At 49.7% G+C, this 23712-nt stretch overlaps 1 protein-coding gene across 5 annotated transcripts in view; it reads right to left on the bottom strand.

The window, feature by feature from the left end:
* The window catches only part of LOC117604737 (uncharacterized), a 54250-nt gene that overhangs the window by 21440 nt on the left and 9098 nt on the right, over positions 1 to 23712 (bottom strand). For all 5 annotated transcript variants that reach the window (XM_034325150.2, XM_034325146.2, XM_034325147.2 and 2 more), the window contains exon 2: positions 19762 to 21164. In XM_034325150.2, coding sequence (XP_034181041.1) covers positions 19762 to 20820 — 1059 coding nt within the window. In that variant the 5' untranslated portion in view covers positions 20821 to 21164. The remainder of the gene's footprint in view (positions 1 to 19761; positions 21165 to 23712) is intronic.

Raw genomic sequence — 23712 nt, 5'->3', positions numbered from 1 at the left:
TCAGGGTACAGGGGAGGTCCTCTTAGGATTAGGATCTACTTTAGCTTCACTTTTCATCTGGGTTTGTTAAATTTCAAACGGCTGGTCAATTACACTTGGGTAGCAACCGAGTTAGGTCAATATCGTTTCGGATCGGACGATCTCTCCACGCCCATGTCTACCAGTTCTATTCTTGTACCTTTGTAAACCCTGCGTCCCCGATACTGTTCGCTCCTCCAAAAGTAGGATAACTTTGAGAAGGGATGTTGTAAAACAAATTCGTAATATCTAACGGGCAGCCGTATGCTGTTCATCAAAGTAGAATCCTCAGTGTCTTAAGTTTCGATTTGACGATCCGAATAGTTAGGTAAGAAAGTCCTTTGGTTTACTTCCATTTTTGGCATCCGATTCTTGGCGTTTTTCAAGTGGACCACGAGAGAAGAGTGTGGATCCCGGACATGGCGAGCATCGGTCCTCTATACCGGATTCGACATCGATCGCCCAGCAGAAGGACACGCACACTTGCCGCACCGCTGATGAAAAAATAATTCTCCACGGTTTCGCGGCTTGTTCAATTACGGTCGCGACCGTATCGGGCAGTTTGCACGCTGGCTTCCTGGCCGGACAGCCGGTCGCAGCTGCTACCGACGACAACGACGACGACGACGACGACGTTGTCGGCCGTAGCTGTTGCTGTTACCGCTTGCCGCTACCGGTCGCGACGACAGAGACGACGGCTAGTAGTAGTAGTGGGCTGGTGTCGGGTGTCGGTGTCGGTGTCGCTGGGTGGTGGTAACACTGCTGGCGGCGTTGCTGCTACTGCTAGGCGGCACGATATCGGACATAACGTGCATGTGGGAGTATGTCATTACCGTGACGCCTAGGCAGCGCGACGTGGCGCATTGTGTTCGAGGCCGGCGGAGAGGAAAGAAGGAGGATGAGGAGGACTCACCGCGGCGTGGAGGTGCAAGAGGAGGGCGTCGACGTCGAGGGGACACGTACGGTGCGCGTGCGCGCGAGCGTGTGTGCGTGCGCCTCATTAACCAGACGTTTGCGTTCGGTTGCCGCGGCAGGAGGAAGAGGAGCACACACCAGCCAGGCCGGAGGAACATGCGGCCGCAGGCCAGGCAGGGTCGAGCACGAGGCCAAGCCGGGCCAGGCAAAGCCAGGCCGCGCCATGCCGGGCCAAGCTCCAACCTCTGCCACCCTCTCTCTCTCTCTCTCTCTCTCTCTCGCCTCACCCTCGTGGTTATCTTCCTCGCGCGCTATTTCTATGTCGTTCTTGCGCGCACGCCCTGTATTCTTCTCTCTCTCGTGCCGCCTGTGCTGTCTCCCGACCCGTTCTCTCTTCGCTTGCCTGCCTGCCAGTCGGTTCTCTTTCCCGCCCCCCGACCCGCTCAGTCGCCCTGCCTCTCTCACCCGGCTTGGCTCTGTATATCGCCGGCACGGGGAATCAACACACCAGTCGGCCGATTGCGGGCTGCTAAACGCTCGAAGCCACGATCCCGCAAGCGGCGACATTTATACCGGGTGACCCCGAGGGCCGCGTTCGTTGCACCGTGTGCAGCCTCCGCTGGCCGAATCGATCGTTCGGAAATTGTTCCAGCCGATCAGCCCACCCGGAGTTTCGACGAGCTCTTTTCACGATGCTCGTTCATTTCCCCCCAACCTCCCGGTCGCGCTCTCCTTTCCACTCCTTTTTCTTTTCTCCGATCCTTCGGAGAATTTAACGGTGACGTCCGAGTCAAAAGTCGTCGAGATTTCGGGGACGATAATTCCCCCCCCCCCCCCCCCCCCCCTCCCCCTGTCCCTCCCCGTCTGTCGATGGGAAACGATCCGGTGTGACTGGGCGGCGAACCGTGTCTGCTGGCACGCTTTACGCACACCGTCGCGATGCTTTATGACTTTCGGTTAACCCGTGGGATTTTTTTTCGAACCGCTCGCATCAGCAACGAGACGGACCTTCGCGTCGGACATTTACGAGCGTGGCTGCCTTATTACGAGCGATCTTAATTGACTGTGCCGACAAAAAACCCGTCACCTCATCACCGGATACACCTATATCGGCATCGATTCAGTCGAGCCGGGGTTCTAAAGTACCGTGCCTTAGCGTTCATCCCGTTCGAAGTCATAATGAAAGCCGGGAAAGAAAGGACGAGAGCCGAAGAACGAGGATAGAAAGGGAGGGAAGGAAAAGGGACGAAAAAATAAAGCTCACGAGTCCATTCCACGGTGGCCGCGCAATGGATTCACGGATCGCTGCATTACGCGCCCACGTTAAAGAGCGCGGTACGAGCAATTCCAAGGCGGGTCCCACTCTAACCTTTTACATCCGCTCCGGTCCGGTGCGCGCGGTCTCCGTCGTGTTTCGCACACACAGAGTCGGCGCCGCACAACCCACACACACACGCGGTCGTCGTGTTACGTTACGAGCGCGACCGTTCTCGTTTGGTGATCGTTGTCGCGCTCGTCGGACTCCCACAGCCACCTCAAGTTTTACGATCCGCCGCTGCCGCGCTGGAAGTTTGAAATTTCGCACGTTGGGGCGAGAAGGGGCGGCGTGGCTACCGTAGAAGCTGTCGCGTCGCGCGGAATTGGATACAACGCTGGGTGGAGAAGGATAGCTAACTAGCGTGCAAGGGAGGAGGAGCAGCAGCAAGAGGGGAAGCAACTGACGTCAGCGAGTACGGAAAAGTTAGAAAGATAAGAGAGCGGAGGCGCGAAGCGGGCACCCAGCAGTTGCGGCGGCAACAACAACGCGGAATGCGTCTCTCGACCAATACCGCCCCTCGTGTCATCTATCTCGTGATTGCGCACGGGTTAATTCATTTTATAAGGACATATAGCCTCTTTAAAATAAGTGTAGGCATAGAAATTCTGTGTTTTATCCGGATTATTTGGAAACTTTTTTAAGAGAAAGGAAGGACTTTTACTAAATTGCTCGATACCATCGAGTAGTTCTCTATACAAAATCGTTCAGGATGGTTCAGGGTGCTATAATTTTCAAAATCTCAGTAAAGAGACAGGTGACAAAAATCTTAATATAAGTGAAAAAAGACCCTTAGTCCACCCAGTTTACATTTTCATCCCCTTCCGTTTAGCAAAAGCAAACGACAGAACAGCGTTGATCTATAGAAGGATTTTTGACGAAGGGTTAACATCTTCAGGCAACGGTCAAGAATATTAGAATTGCAAATTCAGTTGCAATAATGAAATCAATAGTATTAAAATAATAAAGTCTGCGCTTGTTTTAAGCAGACTGTACACCAAAGGGCTGAGGCGTGCGTCGGGGACAAAGAAAGAGGTGAAACGTGTAGCGAGGGGGATGAATCCAATTACACGCAAACCTCGCACCTATGACCCATTACCTCACGCTGTCTCCCTTCCCTTTGTCTTTCTCTCGCTTTTGTATCCGCGTGGCTCTTTTTTTTTGTTGCCTCATTCCACGTGCAGGCCGGCAGGGTCGGTGGGTCCATACGGCTTCTTTCTCCGGCTTTCTCGTGTTTTTTTTTTTCCCCTCCCTCCCCCCTTTTCCCTGCTCCTTTTCTCCATCGCTTCCGGCCGTCTCGGTTCGCTTGTATTCTAACTCGCTTACACGCACGCAGATTTGCGGTACGCCCCGATTATCCGCCACTCTCCTCCCTCATGTCCCTCTCTTCAGTACCACCCGACACAATTCCTCGCACACTTGTCCCTTTTTCTCCTCCGTCTGGGCGCGTTCGTACACCTCCCTTCCTCGGTATTACGCTCTTTCTCTTTCCGTCCCCGTTATTTCTCTCGCTCAACAGGGTCGGCCGAGAGCGCGCGCTTAACCGTCGCTCGTATTTCAGCGTCTCTTGGCCGGCCTCACACCACGTCGGCGGGGCAACAAATTCCACGACCCTCCAATTACCCCAGGGCCGAGTTTCGTCCGCTCGTTTTTAGATTTAAATGTCCGTGTGCCGGCTTCTTTCGCGGCGCCACCGCGCGTTACCGCTCCCTCTCTCTCTCTTTCTCTTGGTCCCATCGTCGTCGGACGCCTGTTGAAAATCGATGATCCCCCCTCCCCCGTGCCCGTCGCCACGCCGGAGCGGGTCGTGAGGCTCGTTTTTTTCGCCCGTCCCGATCGGCGAGAAACGAAACGGCCGCGAGAGTGGCTTCGATTACCCGGGGCCGAGTTTTACGCGGCGAGTCTCTACTCGCGAACCGTCCTTCTCACTCCCGTTCGTTCTCCTTTCCGCTCGGTTGATCTTTCTTTCTCCTTTTTTCTCGTGTTTCGCTTTTTTCGAGAGCGCGAGTAAAAACGCTGTTACCTCGAAGTCAGCGGCGGAAAGTTTTACGGCCCCGCTGCCGGAACTTTCCGAATTTTCCGCAGTGAGCATTTCAACGGACGAACGTCCGGACTCTGCGTTTAGCGTTTCGTCGGCTAGACGGGCTCTTTTTTTTTTGTTTTCTTTTGTTTCCTTTCAAAGTACACGCTCGTCGGCTTTCTTCTTTTTACCGGGAAGTATTGCTCATGTGTGTTTCGACAGATTCGAACATAATTCCGGGGCAATTTTTCCTTTTTCATATTTGGATTCCTCGTACATTTTTTGGATGTTTGTAAAAATAATTTGGGTCCAATGTGTTATTTTGAAAAACACGGGATATGAATTTCTGCGATTATTCTCAAGTGTCGATGTAGAATTGGAAGGATAAAATGTATTCTTTAGTCGGATGATGGATGAAAAATTAAAAAGAAAATGATTGCAGTTCTTTTCAAAGTCGCGAGACTTAATGGTCACGCGCGGTGCGTTTATCTCGAAACCGATCGGAGCGGAAAGAAGCGAAACTGAGAATGAAGCGCCGACTCACGCCACGCTATCTACCGGGACAATCGATATCGTTGTCGAGGGAGATAATTCCAGGCAAAAGGTAGCCGCGTATACTGGCGATAACTATCCCTGCTGTCATTCATATTGCCGACGATATTATCGGCTATACCTCAGATCTTTGTAGCTCGACGTCCGATAACGCCTCCCGTTAACCAGCGGCTCCGAGTACACGTACACAGGATATCGTAAATCGAAGAGGGACAACTAAATTTGATGGACGATCGATTGGTCGGAATCATTTTTAGACCAGACGACGTCGCACGTTAAGTCTAATGCATTAAAATCTTACCAGGGAAGTTCGATCATTCAGTATTAAAATGTTACAATTTTAGAATTTTTGAATTTTAGAATCTCAGAATCTTAGAATTTTAACATCTTAGAAATTTATAATCCTAAAATTGTAATAGTCCAAGACCACCCTCCCCCCTTCCTAATTACACCACTGCGATACCAGGGTTGAAATCACCCCCTTAAAGAAATTTTAAGATTTCCACCTATAATCTTAAACCTGAAGACTCATCGTTTCCACGGTAAACGAAGTGAAAGGCGAAGTCGTGTTCCGGTGAATTAGAAAGAATCGAAGTCCGACTCTTCACAGTTAAGAAACGAAATTCATAAGATTCCTCGTGCTACTTGCCAAAGCGACTCGAAGCGTCTAGACACGCTCAATCTTACTTTAATCTTAATCTCTGCGATCGTCCTGCGATCTCGTGATCCTCGATCCAGCGACGAAAGCGAGCCAGGAGGACCAAAAAATAAAGAAGACGAGGGGGTCGATCAGGGGAATTCGTCGCACGTAGCGTTCCTTAATGAAGAGCAACGCGCTGATCGATACGCGCGGTTTAATCCTAATTCGCAACGGTCACGTGAACCTCTGGCAAACAAACCGTGCATTGGCAATCTGACTGCATACAACGGACCTCCGGTTTGACCACAATCAATGGAAATTCCGATCCTTCCTTTTTCGACTTCCACGACAACCCTTCCGCTTCTTTCCGACGCCGATAATGGATTTTCATCGCGATTCCACGGACCGTTTCACGCAATCATACTTGGCCTTTCCATTCGCGTGGCTCACTGCATGGGATTCCTAGGGTTGAGCAAACCAAGAACGAAAGAAAAGGTGTTTTCTTGCTCGTGACTACGACTCGCGTAAAGTTCCGAACGATTTGATGCTTAATTATTGAAATTCCGGGGAGATATCGTTGCTATCACGCAATTTAGCTGTTTAATTTATTATTACAGAGAAAGAATTATGTCCATGTACCGAATTCTAAAATAATCTTTATAAATAATTTTAGATTTGCGGTATTCCGGATGAATTCGGTAGAACTTATTAAAGTACCGGCGAGACGATTAGTGTCACGTACGAGTAATTAATTGCAAAGCATTTTTATCTTTCGTCGAAAGTGCTTCCAAGTGCAGCGGAATTGCATCTTGCATCGGAGAAAGGTGAAACGCGTTTAAAGTCGTTGAACGATGTTCCACGGATATCCTGGGAAGAATAAATCGAGTTAGGACAATAAAACGCGAGGTGTCCTACCAGCTCACGGATCCCATTACTCTATCCGAGCCGTTGAAGCGTTGACGGAACAAGGGCGCCGTTTTCCGAGCTTGATTTTGATTTCCTCTCGTAAACAGAGAGCGCAGTTTCAAGGAATTAGAGTAACTTCCCGACGGTCGGGGGCCGCAAAATACCCGGCACCGACTTTTCGCTCGTAGAGCGCGCGGAAATGAAGAGTGGCGTACCGAGGAGACGATATCCGACCGTGACGAAAGTGTCCAAACGTCTTGGACGAGAACGCGTTCAGACGCCGTGGAGAATGTCGTTTCGGATCTTGCATTCGTAATGTTCGAGAAACTGGTGAAACTAGATTCGTACAAGATATTTTGAAAAAAAAAAGAAAGAAAGAAGTTATAAACCAGACGCAATGTTATCCGTGAAGTATTCTTCATTTTAACTAACTAGTTGCTTTCGCAATGCAGTATGGTTATTTGTAGTTATGTCACATCAGGAAGGCTTGAAAACACTTTCTGAAACAATCAGATCATTTTCCGACCCAACCCGACCCCAAAGTTGAGTGCCCAAATTTTCGGATCTACAAATCCATCAATTATTTGAATAAAATCAAGAAATCCGTTACAAAATGATTGCTTTCGATTATATTTTTTTACAATTCAATGCCGAGTCCAAGAACAGTTACCGCGGAATGCGTTCATCGTTACACTAAACCCGATCCTCGAATCTCCGTTCCATTTTACGCGTTCTCGCTCCGAGATCCACGGTTGTAGATATAAAAGAGAGAGAAAAAAGAAGAAGGAAAGAGAGAAAAAGGAGGAAGACGAGCTAGTAGCTGGCGGAGATTAATTCGTCCCACGGTAAGGGGACGGCGTTCCGCAAGATTCGTCGCGTTGACCGCAAATTTCTCCGGCTGCCGCGGCCAAAAGCGGGTTCGAAGCGTTCCGCGAGAGGAGTACACGCCGGCCGGTTCGCGGATCGAGCGGATAACAGAAGAAAGCGATGGAAACGTTGGGATGATAAAAGAGCGTAGCGGAGGTGTGGCTAATTAGCCGTGGATACCGGATACTCAACCGCGGACGTAGTTTCACTCCGGCTCTCTCGTTTCCATCTCTTTCTTAACCACCATCTTCGTCCTTCCGTCTTTCTCTATGGGTATTCACTCAGTCGTAGCGATCGTCGTCCTCGGGGAATAAGGAAAACGCGTTCCGGATAGTCGAGCCTGCTTCTGCATCGATTGTCGACAGGGGTCCCAGAAGTTCTCGCGGATAAATCGACGAAAAGCCTACCGATGCGGGATTAACAATCGTTCCCACCCGACGGACCACGATTTTCGTTGAACGAAATTTTGAAATTGGATAAATTCGCTCGGCAAAATAATCCGAGGAGATCGTAAGTTAAGCTTCGTTTCTATCGCAGGCGCGTGATATTACGTATCCGCGATACCGAAACGCGTCGAATTTCGCGACAAGACAGGTAGAACTGCGTTTTCACGCGAACGGAATACGCGGCACTCCGTTTGCCAGCATTTGGAGCGTGCACCACTCCGTTTGCACGTCGTTGGAATACGTGAAATTCCATATGCGCGTATACGTAACAATTCTACAGTAGTTAGAACACATGCTGCTACGTTTCGAACATTTCGCACGTCTAGTACTACGCTTTGACGTAGAATTTCGCACGTACCAGCCACTTCGTTTTTGCAAGCGTTAATTACTAAATTTGCGACTGAAATACTTTTTCCGTTGGAAACGAGTCATCGAACTTTTTATCATTCATAAGCAATCGGTTGAATCGCACGAAAGAACGCAAGGAACAAAGGGTTCCCGAAAGGAGTTCAAGAAGAATCTTGATTACTGGCCAGAGACAGAAGAATTGTGAGCGCTAAGAAGAGGTCTGTCGTTGACGGGGAACATCCTTGTATCGTATAAAAATGTATGACAGCGAGGAAATGCTATTTTCCAGCTAGGAGAATTCCACGCACGGACGGAACGAATTCCTGATGCTCGACGGAGTTCTGGTATCGATTACCGGCTAGAGAGGCGCATACCTCCGTCGAATCGAAAAATTCGCGTATGCAGAACCGGTCTTAAGAACAGTCTCTTAGGATTGGAAATGTGTAAGAAATTTTAAGCCGACCCCCTCTAAAACGATACCCCCTCTCCGTCTGACTATTTCATATTTGTGGAACTTCGGAAAAATTGCATAGAAATCTCTGATTTGCATGCAGTAATTACTAGCTTCGATAATTGAAACAAATTATAAAATTTTGAAGATTCATGTCACATTATTATTTATACGCTTTCCATGGTTTTTATAAACTAATCGTGAGTACAAGCTGAGAAAATGATCGGAAGTGTAATTAACACTTGCGAAAGTGAAACACCTGGATTAATATGGGTCGTTGATATTTCACCTGCAAGTATTTTCGACTTTCACTGATATGCCAGAAACTTCTACGTTTTAAGTACTTGATCGCGATGTAATGATTACAGCGATCGATTTCGAGAGAAATGGGAAGTTGTGTTAATAAGGAAAGACCATCTTGACGACCCTCGGATAGATCGAAACAATTCAAGTTCATCGCTTTCGTTCCAGTAAACCGTTTCACAAGCCGAGCACGCGATCCTCTCGAGCATTCGGAACCGCGTTGAATTTTTCCAATAATTTCTCATGTTCCAACGGCCGGCCAACCACGGTTTCGTTCTCCACCCATTCGCCCCCGTCCATCCACCCCGATGCGACTCCGCTCGGTTTCACCGGACGCGCGACGCGACGATCTAAACGCGTCGCTTTAAATCGTGCCGCGGCGTGAGCCGTGGCGAACAAGTGTCAACCGCACCCAGGAACGTAATCCAACCCCCCTCTGGTCCCGCTCCGTAAACTCGTACTCCCTCTCTCTCTTTCGTCCCTCAGCGACGGTCGACGGGATAGCCGTGAACGTGACGGGACACGGATCGGGCGCGACAGGGAGAAACGGCGACCATACGGTCTGCGATCCCGTCCGTGGAAAGGAGTTTGGGAAGTTATTTGTTGGCGAAGGGGGTCGTAGGAAAGGGGTCGATACGTATCGCGATTTGCCGGGCGGCCGGGTTATCGGGGCAGGAACGAGGGCTGAACGAAAGGGGGAAAAGCGGGTACTGCTGGCCTGTGTCGCGGCTTGCGTGTAGGCACCTCGCCGCCTACGCCCACGTTACCGGACGCCTGGCAGATAGGGATCATCGAGGCGTGTTCTATCGGCCTCATCTCGGGCACCCTCTAACAACCTCGCGCTCTCGACTCGGGCTCGATTCGGTCTCTCGGTGTACGGGCCGTGAACGACCAACGGAAGGCAGGACGAAGAACGCGTCGAAGAAGGGACGGAGACAAGAGAACGAGGACGGAAGACCCGTTGGCGCCATTGAAGACCGAGATACGAGCGGAGGAGAACGCTTCTATGGTACACACCGGGTACCCCCGGTCCGCACACAGACGCAAGAGACCGAGTGGTCTGAGGAGGACGGGGAACACGAACAGGGGTCTATTTTTGTCGGGTGGCGGCGGCGGTGGCGGGACAAAAAGCCTGCGGCTTCTACCCTTCTCCTCTCTGTCTCTCTCTTCCTATCCGTCGAGCGGTTCCACGTTTTTCTCTTGGTCCTCTCTCGCTTCCCTCCTCCTGCCCGCCGCTCTTTTCACTCCGAGCGCCTCTTTTTTTGCTGCCACGTCGCTTCTGCCGCGCTACGTTCCCGTCGTTTTCACTCGTCCTCTCCCGCTCCATCGGGCGAACCGTTCCGTCGCGCTCCCTTTCCTCGTTGCTCTCCGCTAAACTAGCTGTCGGCGTCTTTCTCTCTCGCGCCTGTTCCGGCGTCGGCGAAGCAATCGAGCAGCGGAGCGACGAGGACGGAGAAGAAGAAAGAGGAAAAAGGAGGAAGCAGCGGCGGTGGAACGGAGACAGACGGTGGAGTGAGCGTAGTCGTCGAGGAACCTCGGAGTCGAGCACGGTCGGAGTCGAGTCGAGCCGGGTCGTGCAGAGTCGCGTCGAGTCGAGCGGGGTCGGGTAAAGTCGGGTCGAGCGAGCTCGGCCGAAGAAGGACGGTGAGGCAGCCGGCGCAGCGGTGGGTTCGCCAAGGGCAAAGAGGCGGAAAGAGGAAGAGGAAAGGGAAGCCGCGCGCGTGAAAGACAGAGAGCGAGTGAGAGGAAACGAGACGGGGAAAAGAACCGACCACGGGATGGGCGCAACGCGGGGTTGGGGGAAAAAGGCTGAGGCCGAGGCTCCCTTGGCGGCCCGCTACTAATTGCCGCCGGCCGCTCCTGGCTACGGGCCGCTGAGCATCGCGCCACGCACAACAGCCAGCACGGTTATGTTCCATGGGTTATAAGCGTGACTGTATGGCCGAGGTCCGAGCTCGGACACTCGACTTACCGTGCCGCTCTTTCGGCACCAGTATCACCGTCCCCTACCGGTTTTTCGAATTTTCATACTTTTCCGGCAATCTCGAATCACGTTGACATCTTGCTACCCAGACAGAGAAATTCCCCCTCTTTTTTTTAAACCATCAACTCTGTAAACAGAATCTTTCAGAGTGATAGGTTTGCAACCTTTCCTATACCTTCTTTAATTTTATGCACAGTGGACTCTTGTCAAATAAGACGTACTGTATTTTTAGAAATTGCAAATTTTAAAATTCCTCAAGCTCTCCTTGGAATCTCCCATGGCAAATAGTAAGAGACTCCTTTCTCTATATTTACTCTTAACCAAAGGAAGCCTAGCGAAACAGATTTGCGGTTATCCCGCTGTTCTTTCGGCGTGTATCTGCGTGGGCCAGAAAATCGAGCTGAGAAACAGCACGTCAGCGAGGAAAATAAAAAGGAAAAGGACGGGTACGAAGCATCGGCGGACGTGAAAGAGGCGAAGGACAAAAAGCCGAGGATCTTGTTGATGAGAGGCGGCGCAGATAAGCGTCAGCCGGCGAAATAATGTTCGCCGAGGCGGCGAAAGCGAACGGAAAGCACGTCGCGGCGGCGCTGGCTTGCGCAAATAAATAAGAGATATGTATAGGTAGGCCGCTGGATATATAAATCGATCGTTACGCCGGTTAAATTCAAAACGGCCGTCGGCTACGTAAATAGGCGTCCCGACGCGTACACGCGTCCACGTTTTCTGAACGGTTAACCGCGGTGAACCGAGGGCCAGCCATTCGAGGATCGATCACGCGAGCCGAAAGTCGAGGCGAAACCCGAAGTTTCCGGCACGATAATCGGGAAAACTTGGCCCCGCTAATTAGCCGAGCCGACGACTGCGAGTTATCAGCGGCTGAGAACGGCGATAAGCGACCGCGTCGAGTAGCACGATCGCGAATGGTCGCGTTTAATTTTGCGACGCAAGGGTATCGGGTTTAAGGTCGCGACATATGCCACGGATTCTGCACGGTCTCCGGGTCTTGCCACTCGCTTCCTCTTTCGCAATGTCTACAAGATATCTCCTTATTTTTCTTTGATTTATCAACTCGAAACTGTATTGCGATACTCCTCGGATGCTGAAGGCACCGCGGTTGACGTACAAGCTTAACAATTTAAAATTCGAATCTTTTGTTAACCCTTTCACTGTTGAGTACTCTAGGCTTAAACGTTCTGTGTGTACGAAATTGGGAACTTTCCTTCATTTCTCAATTTATTTTTTCTGTTTTCTTTTTTCATTGTTTTATCGCATCATTATAATCTGATGACGTATGGTGTGTAATTAGTAATTGATAATTTTTATTTGATTATGATTAAGATATACAAGGAACAAAATATTTCTTTCATGTTTTACTCTTCACTGTAAATATGTTTCATTTAAGAAACTCATTGAGTTTAGTTAAAATTAAGAAAAATATGCAGTTTCTAAAATTTCTGGAAATGCTTGAGATTCTTCATGGAATCACAAAGGGTCCTCAAAAATTCAAGCAGACGACCCTCGTTTTTTTCCCCCCGGTGCGGTGAAGAAAAAAATCGAAAGGACGACACCGAAACGAGCGGTACGGGAAAAAAATATCGACGCTTCCCCCCTGGTCGTAATGGTTTCCAACCCCTTGCCCTAATATATCCCGTATTCCGGATCTCGCCCGAACGAGCGCACCCCTTTCGGCCTTCTCTCCTCTCAACGCGGGCCAACGGCGCACGATTATTATCACCGACCCTGCTCCGATAATGAAAGTACACGCACGTGCTGGTATTAGTGTCGAGAGCAGCAGGGTTCGCCGCCTGGCTGCATTCAGGTCCGGGCTCTGCTCCAGAGGGTTGGGGGGACACAATGAGGGTGGCTTCGGAGTTCGTACGCTGTTTCGGCTACGCTGAGTCATGCACTAAAGAGAAACGCGTGAGGTCTTTGCGTGGCCCGTGGCCGAAAAGCTGAGATCACCTTCTTTTACGAAGGAAATTTTTATTTTTACCCCGTCGATTGTAATAAACGATTTGAACGACGTAAACCAATTGGATTCGAAGAGATCCTCGGACGATCAATATTATAGTTGTACGGTTGGAAAAATGAAAGGATATTTCTAAAATTTCTCACAGTCTTCTAAATAACTGAAGCACATTTTCCCAGAAATCGTTCGTCTTTCACAAAAATTCACAAGCTCCACGACAGTTCTTTCCTTTTTTTCTTTTACTCCGAGCCGAAACTCTACCCCCGTGGATCGCGGTGGTTCATAGGGTCGGAATAAAAGAAGCGAATTCAATGGGCAATTTCGCGGTGGCCAAGACTGTTAGCAGAGAATTCAGGGTGCTCGCCAAAAATCCGAGTGCACACTAGTCACCGGTGGTTCTCCAGTAGTGCCGCATTATTTCCTGCTCTTCTGGAGGAGGTCAACTGTTTTATTGACTGAGGGTCGGAGGTGCGCGGCCTCGGAACCACGGTTACGGTTAACCGAGCCAAACCTCTGAAATCGTAGCGGGGAATTATCGGTTCAGTTACCCGCTCTGCTCCGTTTCCTCTTTTTACAAGGACGTGGTTTCCCACCATCTGTGAAACGCTTCGAAAACTTCACATTTTCTTTCGTTTTATTTCAACGGTTACAAAAATGGTTACATTTCGAGTATGATGGAAGAATTTTTTTCCTCTCTTGCCCCGAGAAAAAAGGAAGGCGTTTCTCGATCGGGAAAGCAGACGACGTCCCGGCGATTAGCCAGCTCTCCGGATGAAAAAGGAGAAGCGAGAATCGTCGGTCGATCGTCACGGTAACAGATGCCGCGATTGCGGTGTTGAATCGACCGCTTTCTATTGAAGCCAAAGCTGGCCGCAATCTTTTCCGAGCTGGGCACAATGGAAAAGGCCGTGGCAACGAACAGCGTGCAACTTGTGCGAGAATGGTTTCGAAAATCACCCCCTTCCACGAAAATCAACCCTGTTAATGGAACACTTTCAGCGCGCGCTTTCGCTTCGAGCGTTGCGATTACAGCTGGAATCAAAATTCGAATACATTTTCGATATTTCTGCAAAATTCTGAGCATCAGTTCTATAATAATATTGAAAAACAGTGTCAGCACTGTTTGAATACTGACGTATTCGGAAATCAACCGCACTCCATCTTTCATATTTCCATGTATTTTCTTTTTAACTCGAAAATTTTCCAGTCTAGTTGAACCTGTCAGAAGCATTTTCGAACTTTTCTAGAGTTTCCGGCCCGATTTAATATTTTCTCCTACCATGCTCGACTTTCCTTTCGTTCTAGTTGATTTCATTTTTTTGTTCAGATATTAAAATATCTTGTCAACAAAATAAATTCAACATACGTTTAATATTTTTAAATTCTACTTCGATTCTCTGCAAATATTTCGAATTCTTCATTAATGAACTCAACAATTCTTCAACTCGAGGCCACGAATCAAATGGAACTTTTCGAAAAGTCGAACCGAGAGACTCTTGGAGTCAACTCGGTTCGATTCCCATCAAGCCCCCGGAGCTTGCAGCATGCGAAGCGAAACCGAAGGGAAAAACGAAAAAGTCGTCGAAAAACCGCATCGTCGGATCCCTTTCGCAATAACCGCAGTCCCCCCCAGCGATTTCACCAAATTTCCAGGGAAAAAACGGTCAGAACGGTGGACTCTTGGGTGGAGAACGGCAGCAGCAACAGCGGGTCTCGTCTCGTTTTTTCGGCGGGCAACCGAGCGTGCCTTTTCGACGGCGCGCCGTCGTCGGTGAAACGCGTGCGTGCACGTACGGCGATCATCACGTATACGCACGCCCACACGCAGAGATATACAGAGAGCCGCATGCTCACGGGCCCGTACTTGTACGGGACCTTTAGCGGCTCGTGAGCCACAGTCGGGACGATCAATGACAACCCGTCCCCCTCCTCAGTCCCCCCCTGGTGCCGCTCGTGTTCACGGAAGGCACGATAAACGCTCTCTCGCTCCGGATCACGGGTCTCCGAGAGAACGTTCGTCCCCCTCCTCTACTTCCCGAACCCGTCCCCCCATCCTCCTCCGCGCTCCCCGTATGATGCCGTTCTGCCGCCAGCCGTTCCGATCCCCCATCCCACTTTCCTCTCTAACCCCGAACCCGTCCCCGACCCGTTCCGTTCCGTTCCACTGGCAGAACGTGCTGCGCTCCGCCAGCGTCGTTCCTCGCTCTCAATCAAGATAGACGCGCGCGAGAGGCTTAGCACCGGCAGAGCAGGCGAGAGCGTCGGCAGAATTTCTCCGTGACTCGAGGGAGCGCGAGATAGAGCGACGGCCGAGGGCGACGGGGGGACGGTGAACGGGCCGAAGCCACAGGCGGCGGAACCCGGGAGAGGGAGAGACTTACTGCTTCGAGTCGCTGCCGGCGCCGCCGTCGGCTTCAGAGGGGGACACCCGGCTGGCTCTAGCAAGGCAAGCGAGCGATGGGCACTCGAGACGCGAGTTCTCGAACAATTTCGAGCGTTCGCGCGCTCCACGGGCGCCTCTCCGATATCTCCGCGGGGAAATTGGAGACCCGACGCGAACCCAGGATTAATTGGTCTCGGTTTCTTGATATTAGGTACCGTTCGAGGTGCTTCTTCTTCTCCCTTTTTTTTAAAAATGAATTTTGCAATAGCCTGAGAGACTTTTTATGGTTATTGAATTGTGTAAGTAATATTGCTAGGTCTAAAGTTTTGATACTTTTGCCAGGCGATGGGGTTGTATATTCGATAAATGTACGCCAATTTCTCAACTTCAAACAACTTACCGAGCTCTATCGGTTATCAATTTGATAAATGAAGTTAGCCCCAAAATCGATACCGTTCGCCACATTTGACCGTTACAGCCCAGTACACTCTTCGCCGTATAGGGTGCAAGCAAATTATTTGAAGTCAAATTTTCTTCTCTCAGAAATTTCTTCATCATTTTACATCTCCTTACAAATGACCTGTCAGTCAGTTCTCGGTTCATAATCAAGACTGAAATGTCATTAGAGAAGCAAAGTGGAGAACAAGGTGTCCAAAGCATGGTGAATTCCACCATCGCCCTAATATTGATCTAACAAAGGGCTAAAAATCGTTCGAAACGATTCACTTGTACGACTTTGGGGTGTCTTACAGCCATCGCTAAGGGTGGCCGGTATAGAGACGCGGCAAAGCGCGGCCAAGAGAAGGAACGACGTCGCCGATGGAAAGAGAGAACAGGCCGTCCGGAGAAGGCTGTGCAGACAGAGAGGGCGTCGAGCGGCAAGCATAGGGCGAGAGAAAGATGGAAAGAGGCGGCGAACGGATACCGGCGCAGCCTGTCTGTGCCTCTGCTTCGGAAAGTGACTAATGACTAGCCGGCTAGACCTACTCTTCTGCCACCCAGCGAGAGAGAGAACGAGGAGAGCGCGCGCCCAGGCCAGGAAGGGAACAGATACCGGAGAGGTGAGCCGCTGTTATCTCGCGGCCCTCGACGACGGTCAACCATGAAAAATGACTATCGCGACGAAGAGATATTTTACGGGTTTCGTCCGGCCGACGTACGGTGGTCCTGATTCAAGAATCCACTGACATTTCGATGCAACCTTTGAACCGTCATGATATCGAAATGAAATTTGCATCGAAAAGAACATTTCGAAAAATATTTCCGCGGTTGCTATACAAATGAAGTATTCGCGGAAATATCGCCAGTTTGCGAGGTGGCGTCGTAACGAGAGTGGATATCGCGTACAAAGAGAAAGAGAGAGATGGAAAATGGCAAACGGCGCGAATCGAACGAGAAGACGCCTCTTCTGATCGATCTTTCCCCGAGCAGCACGCGGAACTGAATCCGGATCGGATGAACGAGGGAACCGGGCAACTTTATGCGCTTGCTCCTCTTCCTTCCGTGGGAAGCAGTGCCAATCTATCTCTCTCCGTCTCCCCGCTTTCTGGCTCCGTCGTCGCTCGTTTTCCTCGTTACTTCCGCGCCTGGAATCCCACGCTTACGCCGCCGCGGACGTCAGAGGCGTAAATCCGAGAGAGCTTCCTGGGCTGCGAAGCGTCGCGGCGTCGTTAATGATAGCTCCGAGCCGCTCTGCCTTTCTGCCGCCGCCGCCGCCGCCGCCGCCACCTTCTCTCTGCCCCGTACGCCTGAGAACGCTTCGTGCTCGAGCTTCTACAGACTACCGAGACGAGGATGGCTTCTTCTTCTTCGACCCGCTCGCACGCTGGAAAACCGTCTCGGATCCGCTTGTGTCCGTCTATTTCGGAAACGAGGCTGAGGATAGTGCGCTGGAATTTTTATTCTACCAAATTCCCTTTTTTTTTTTCTTAAATACCAACTCTGTTTCCATCAGAAAAGGATATTTATTCCGAGGGACTAGAATGAGATGAAATGGCAAAAATGTCTAGTCGGAGAACGAGCACATGGAAGTACCGAAAGAACGTTTCTTGAAACGACAAACGAAAGGAACAAACGGTGTGCGGTGATCCGAAGAAATGCTGGAATCGATTCCAATCAGAGGTTCTCCTTTTCCCTCCCTCTGTCTCTCTCGTCTCACTGACAGAAGATCGATCCGTTCGAAGCGCGTAGATCACCATACAAGCTCCCTCGGTTTACCAGACAACTTATTATCGGTTATTTATCACGACCGGCCCGTGACTGAAATTTTTCCTGCCGGCTATCGAGAGTTCGAGATCCTACGTTCCACTTGCGACGCCAGCCACCATGACACAGCCAGTGTGAGAAATGGAGGAGGCATTATACACACTGGGACCGAAGGCCGGCTGTTACGTCGGACCCGTAGCCAGAGAAACTGCTCCGAGCTGGGATAAAGCTGCGGGATCTGGGTCGAAAGGCAGGAAAGAGAGAGAGAGAGAGGCGATAAAAAAGTCCGACGAGATGGGAAAATTGATCGGTGAATTTTTATTTCTGACCGCCATTGGGGGAAGCTTTATCACGGATCGATTGAGAAAAAGTTTAGAATCATCGGAGATTTAACATTCTTGTTATTCATAAAAGGAAAATTAGAAATTATAAAAATGTACCAGGTGCTTCGCTTTCTACGATATCAAATTCGCGATCAACCTTTCATACCGTCTCCCGTCACTCCAACTTTCAATCCTCTCGACCCTTTTTCACCGGCTCGTCCCACGGACCTTTCGTCCCGCGGCAAAGTGCGAAGCGTAATCGCGCTGTGATGAAACCTCGGCACGGCTAGAACGAGAAATCGCGGAAGCGACGCGGCGCGTTACGTGGGGCCATGCCACAGGCATCGAGTGAACGGTGGTTCCAGGTAAAGTCCAGCGAGGCCCCGCCAACTGGATCGAAGCTCCGTTGCGCGATGTTTTTCTCGGAACTAGTTATCCACCAGAGGCGCAAGAACCGATGGCTCGTTATTTGTGAAATGAATTAATCGATACAGAAGTTTTGACAAAATTCCCGTTTGTATTTGACCGAGTCTCGAACGCATCCGCGTAATTAGCCGTAATTAAGCAGCCGGCTTATCTGAGTACGGCGAACGCCTTTTCCTTTATCACCCTCTCTCTCTCTCTTCGCTATCACGACCGTTCCTCTTCCGCTCGTGCGATCCATTTTCCTGGCAGCCGTGCCCGAGATTTCTCGCGGTTTTTCTGCTACTCGCCCCCTGAGATAAATTCCCGACCCGTAACCCCGCCGTTTCGTGGACCGCCGCGCGAATCCGGCGAGAAATCGTCTGCAACCGACGGGCGGATCTCGGTCGAGCGGAAAACGCGTGCTCTCCAAGTGTACAGCAAATGGATGCTGTTCTAAGATCGCATTAGAGAATTTTTGCAATTGGCAAATATAGAGAGTTGCTTCCATGCGGTGTTTGAAAGATCTTTTGGAATTGGCAATATAGAAAGAGTTCCTGCCATACGGTATTTGGAATATTTTTGAAATTGGCAATATAAAAAGAGTTCCTTCCATACAGCGTTAGGAATATTTATGGAATTGGCAATATAGGAAGAGTCCTTCCATACAGTGTTTGAAAAATTTTTGTAATTGGCAATATAGGAAGAGTTCCTTCTATACCCAATTTAGATTTTTGGAATTGGCAATATAGGAAGAGTCCTTCCATACAGTGTTTGAAAAATTTTTGTAATTGGCAATATAGGAAGAGTTCCTTCTATACCCAATTTAGATTTTTGGAATTGGCAATATAGAAAGAATTCTTTCCATACAATATTTGGAAAATTATTGGAATTGGCAACATAAAAAAAGCCTCTTCCATTCAGCTTTTGGAAAACTGTCAGTGTTACCGCTCCGCAATTCTATACCCGGATAAAACACAAAGAGATATGGGTAATAATAATCTCGTCAACGGTACCGATTTCACGGGGAAAAACCATATTGTCCATCAGGAAAAACGTGAAACGATAAAACGGCTGCGTGTTAGATACAACCGCAGCTAGCGTCGTTAACTGTAGCCGTATGTAATTGATCAGCGTTTACAGTTGGCATGGCAGAGGATGAAGTGGTGGGTATCGCACATTTGTTTAACGCTCACGTACAGAGAAATTTAAAAACTACGAACGAAACCGAATCGAAGCAGACGGAGTGTGTTTATACGTGGTCAGAGTATATTCGATACGGCGTCGGACAAATGTGCGAACTCAATATGAAGTATTTTTAGCGTGGCTCGCTTCGAAAGCGTTTGGTTAGGGTACGTTCGACTCGTGATTTCGAATTATTCACTTCGTTTCAATCCATCGGCGTTTCTTTACTGTTCGATTCAGCATTGTTCAGGAACATTTCATTCAATTTTCATATCCTCCGTTCGAAAACGTTCAAAATACAGAATTAATTCCGGGGTTAATTTGTTTCAATCGGTTGAATAAAATGAAGTTCCGAATATCTAGGGTGTACGAATAAGCGAACAAATACTCTCGAAGACTTAACTCGATCGACGATTCCCAATTCCCCCGGAACCGATCGTTCATCGGCGCGAAATTGCAGCCTCCGTGAAGCTGAAACCAGCTACGACCGCGAAAAGCACGATAATCCACTCAGACAGAGACTCACCTTGTTGTGCGGCAGCTGTGTGGGCACGTACAACGGAGGATCCAATCCGGGGCTCGTCACTGCATGACGGCCGATAATCCTGTCCGCCGGTTTCGCGTCGTATCCTTCCGGCTGGCCGATGTGGAAGCCCTTGCTCTTCACCCAAAATCGAAATTTGCTGTTCTCCGCACTGTTCACCTCCTCCCCCCTCAATGTCCTCAATATACGAGCGTACTTTTTGATCGTGATCGTTTTGGTCTTAGCCAAGTCCCCGTAGGTCTTGATCACCCACGGTTGATACGCATTGAACATCCCGTCGTTCTGAAACTTCTTCGGCAGTCCGGCACTTTCCGGTCCTCCCTTTTGCATCCCGTACGCGGTGGTCCCGTTCACGCCCGGTGTGATGCCCGGGAACGGCATGCCCACGTTCTTCGAGTCCATCGCGCCGTTCGCGTTCCCGTTACCGACGTAGCCCGCGTTCAGATTCCCCGATGCGTTCGAGCTCAATGATCCGCCGGTCATGTTCGAGATGTCCAGGTACGAGACGGACGAGCTTTTGCCCAGGTTGGTCGCGTTCCCGACGAACGTCGCCATCGAGGAGGACATGTAGGGTATCGGGGTGGTCATGCTGAGGCTACCGGCGCACAGGCCGGTCGTAGGGCTGGGGGCCATGTTCAATCCAGGTACGGACGCGTACGTGGACACGTCGGACATGTTCGAGGATGTCCAACTGGTGGATAAAATACCGTTGGACACGCCGTCCGTCGTGGACGCCGACGAGGCGGACGTTTTAGACTGGGCGTTAGACCTGGACACCGAACCCCCGCGACTTTTGGTCGCGGGGCTGGTCTCCGGTGAGGAGGACGTCTTGGTGGTCGATGTGCCACGGGATTTCTTCGCCGGTGGCTCGTCCCGGGCACCGTTCATCGAGTTCAGATTACCATGGGACGGGCTGTTGTTGTTCTCGGACCTTGATCGCTTGCTGGACGAGCCGGTAGCCGCAGACGTGGATTGGCTCGACGGGGTCGGCGAATTGTTCACCGGCACTCTGCGACGGAGTCCCATTGTCGCGCTGGCCATTATTCCTGGCTATATTTAGTGTACGCCCGGTCGCTAGCAGGTTTCCCTGACGATCGATTTCACACTGTCACTAGTTCACCGGCCGCGTCGTCGTCGATCACCGAAACCGTCAACCGCCAGCATTATAGTTCGGACGAGTATATACGCGCGGCACGGCCAGCGGGTAGACGAGGACACGGAATACGTGCTGTACGAACAGAGGACACACACGCACACACACCGTGAAGATTGGCTCGACGTTGACGATCACCGTCGCGTAGGTTGTTGTCCTCGCTTCCGGGATGCCGCAGGAAAATCGACGTACCTCCTATACGACCGTCTCTGTCCTCGGCTCGCGTAGGAGTCTGGAAAAGAAAAAGAACACCGGGAACGTGACAAGTGGAATTAGCTATGCACGATTAAGCGGCGGAAACGTTTAAACGAGGGCGCCGCTAATGGACTAGCGGCCAAGTAGGTGGAAACCCGGCCCCGACCGACGGGGTAGGGAGGACGCGACGGATAATACGCGGCTGAAATTCACCTACGAAATTGGTTTCTGCTGCTCGCGTGGACGCCTCTCGTCGTCGCCTCGCCTTGGGAAATTCTTTTTACCTCCGTGAAATAACGTTCAACGGGACACGCGTTAAAAAATCGAATTTCATAGTGGTTCCCGGGGCAAAAGTGGACGGCTACGGAGATGATACCGCTCGCAGCTAAGTTTTAACTTTTAAACGCAGTTAAAAACTATCCTTCCCTCTTTTTTTCCTCCACCGCGGACTTCTCTGAAGTACCGAGAATATTTAGCTATTTATACATTTCTTCTGCGAGCACAGTTATCTCCTCGTTCTTTCGTTCCTTATGGAACAGCAGATGTCATTGATTCGTCGATGAAAATAATCGTCTTAATAAACTTCGACAGTCTCGATAGCTTTTCAACGCGTCGGAATCCTTATCCCGTTCGAGAAGACTGTTAGGAGACTGCTGTCAGTCAGGATTAAGTCTCGGTGAAGAAAAGCTCTACGATGTTACAGAGTTACTATACTAGGATTGATAATAGAGTTTTCTATCGCTCTGAGGTATTTCGGGCAAGATTCGTCCGTTTATTGCAAAGTGTAAGAAGAGGGTCGTTGCAATGGTGGGTCTAGGATTAGTGCACGGCTACAAATTTCTCAGTCAGCCGACTATTCGGGCCCGTGCATGCGCGCCGCTAATGGATTTTCGTAAGACAGGTGTTAGAACGGCAGCGAGGCGACATAGATGGTATGCAATTAGACACGAGCGGCACTCGGACGGCGCGACGAATTAGGAAACCGGTTATTTAACCAGCCACGAACTTCCTTCGCGTGTCGAGTGCGCCCGCCATGTTGAGGTAGCTGGACACGTGCCGTTTTCAGGAACTGGAAAACCCCACGAAGTTCTTGCCATTTTTATTTTCTGACGGAAATTACTTTAAATTACTTTCTTTTTGAAAAATGAAGAAGCGAACTTTTAACATCCCCTTGCGGCCCTTTCCTCTTCCCTCTGTTAGGTCCTATGATTCCAGCCCTATCTCAAATCGAACTAACCCCCTGTTATGATCGAGACGAGACCCCCTTCGATGAGGGGATGGAATCGCTAAATTTTCAACCCCTATACCACCAGTGGTAGTGTAATTAATGATATGTTTTGCCTTTTGTGCGTTTTCTTAGAAAACGAAATATTCTTCTTTTAAATAAATATAAAAATTTCGAGAGCTGTGTTGGAGGGAAGTTTTACGAGACAGATAATTAGAGCAAACATCCTGAATTTTGTTTTCGTAATTCTCGCGCACGATACGACAACCGTAACGAACGGTGATACATAGAGATAGCCTGTGTCAGATAATCGCGAAGTAAAGCCAACGGCGTACACTAATTCAATAAGGCCGATCGAACTATACGCCGCGATAGCCTGGATCGCATAATGAACTCGCCGCGACGTATCCACAGCTCCTTCAGATAACAGAATCCGAGAGAGCTCCAGGGACATGTAGTACCCACTCGCGACTAGCGATTGTGAAAATTCATTTTGCAAGGATATTTTAGAAACGTTACAACTATTTCGAGGCATAAAATTGAAATTATCTTTGATCTTTCTTGGGAGAATTTTAAAAAGAGTTAAAAAGGGAGAGTTAGAGATGGAACCTTGGTGTATGTTTATAGTAGTAGCTCGATAGTTCCTCGATATTTTCGAGTTTTTAAATTTTTATTATAATTTTGACACGCGGATTCCTTCAACGGTTGACTTTTAAGTTACGTTTCTTTTTCAGAAGCTGAAAAACTTGTTCGTCACGGTCGACGAGGTGGAAAGGAAGAGACGAGTCGAGTGGCGATGGGAAAATGCTCGTTTTCGAAGATGGTCGCCGCTAGTTACGAAGGATTAGAATCCAAGGGAACGATAACGAAGCAAGTCCAAGAAGGGAACCGATGGAATGAGGCCGATAGCCTGGCCGCGATATAACCGCGCTCCTTTAGGTGGCAGAAACGAGGTCTTTAGCGCGGCGGCTTAAGACGCCGCACAGCTTACTGTAAATTATCTTCTCCGTCATTATCAAAGATTGCGCGCGCGGCCAAGAATGAAAATTGAGGGAAAATCGTCGCGGGACGAGGCCTATTCTTCTCCGACCTTCGAGTAGCCTCGTCGAAAGACGTTTCGCCTTCCTCTGAAGAAATCAGTTTTATTTTTGCACGAATTTTGCAATACTCATTCTCCATAGATTCTTTAACCTAAAATCTTCTAACTATGGATGAACATTTCAGAACAATGGCGGGAGGATGCGAGGGAAGCAGCCTTGACACGGCTCCCTCCTCCGAGATAATCAGATACGTCTAATCAACTGGCTGTCTCGGAAAAACTAGATCCTTGAAATTGCCCGCATGCTGCGGAATTCAGATA

Source organism: Osmia lignaria, chromosome 5, assembly GCF_051020975.1.
Source record: "Osmia lignaria lignaria isolate PbOS001 chromosome 5, iyOsmLign1, whole genome shotgun sequence".
In the NCBI taxonomy this organism is placed as follows: Eukaryota; Metazoa; Arthropoda; class Insecta; order Hymenoptera; family Megachilidae; genus Osmia; species Osmia lignaria.
The sequence above is the reverse complement of the archived record's forward strand: the minus strand, read 5'-3'. Positions and strand labels throughout refer to the sequence as shown.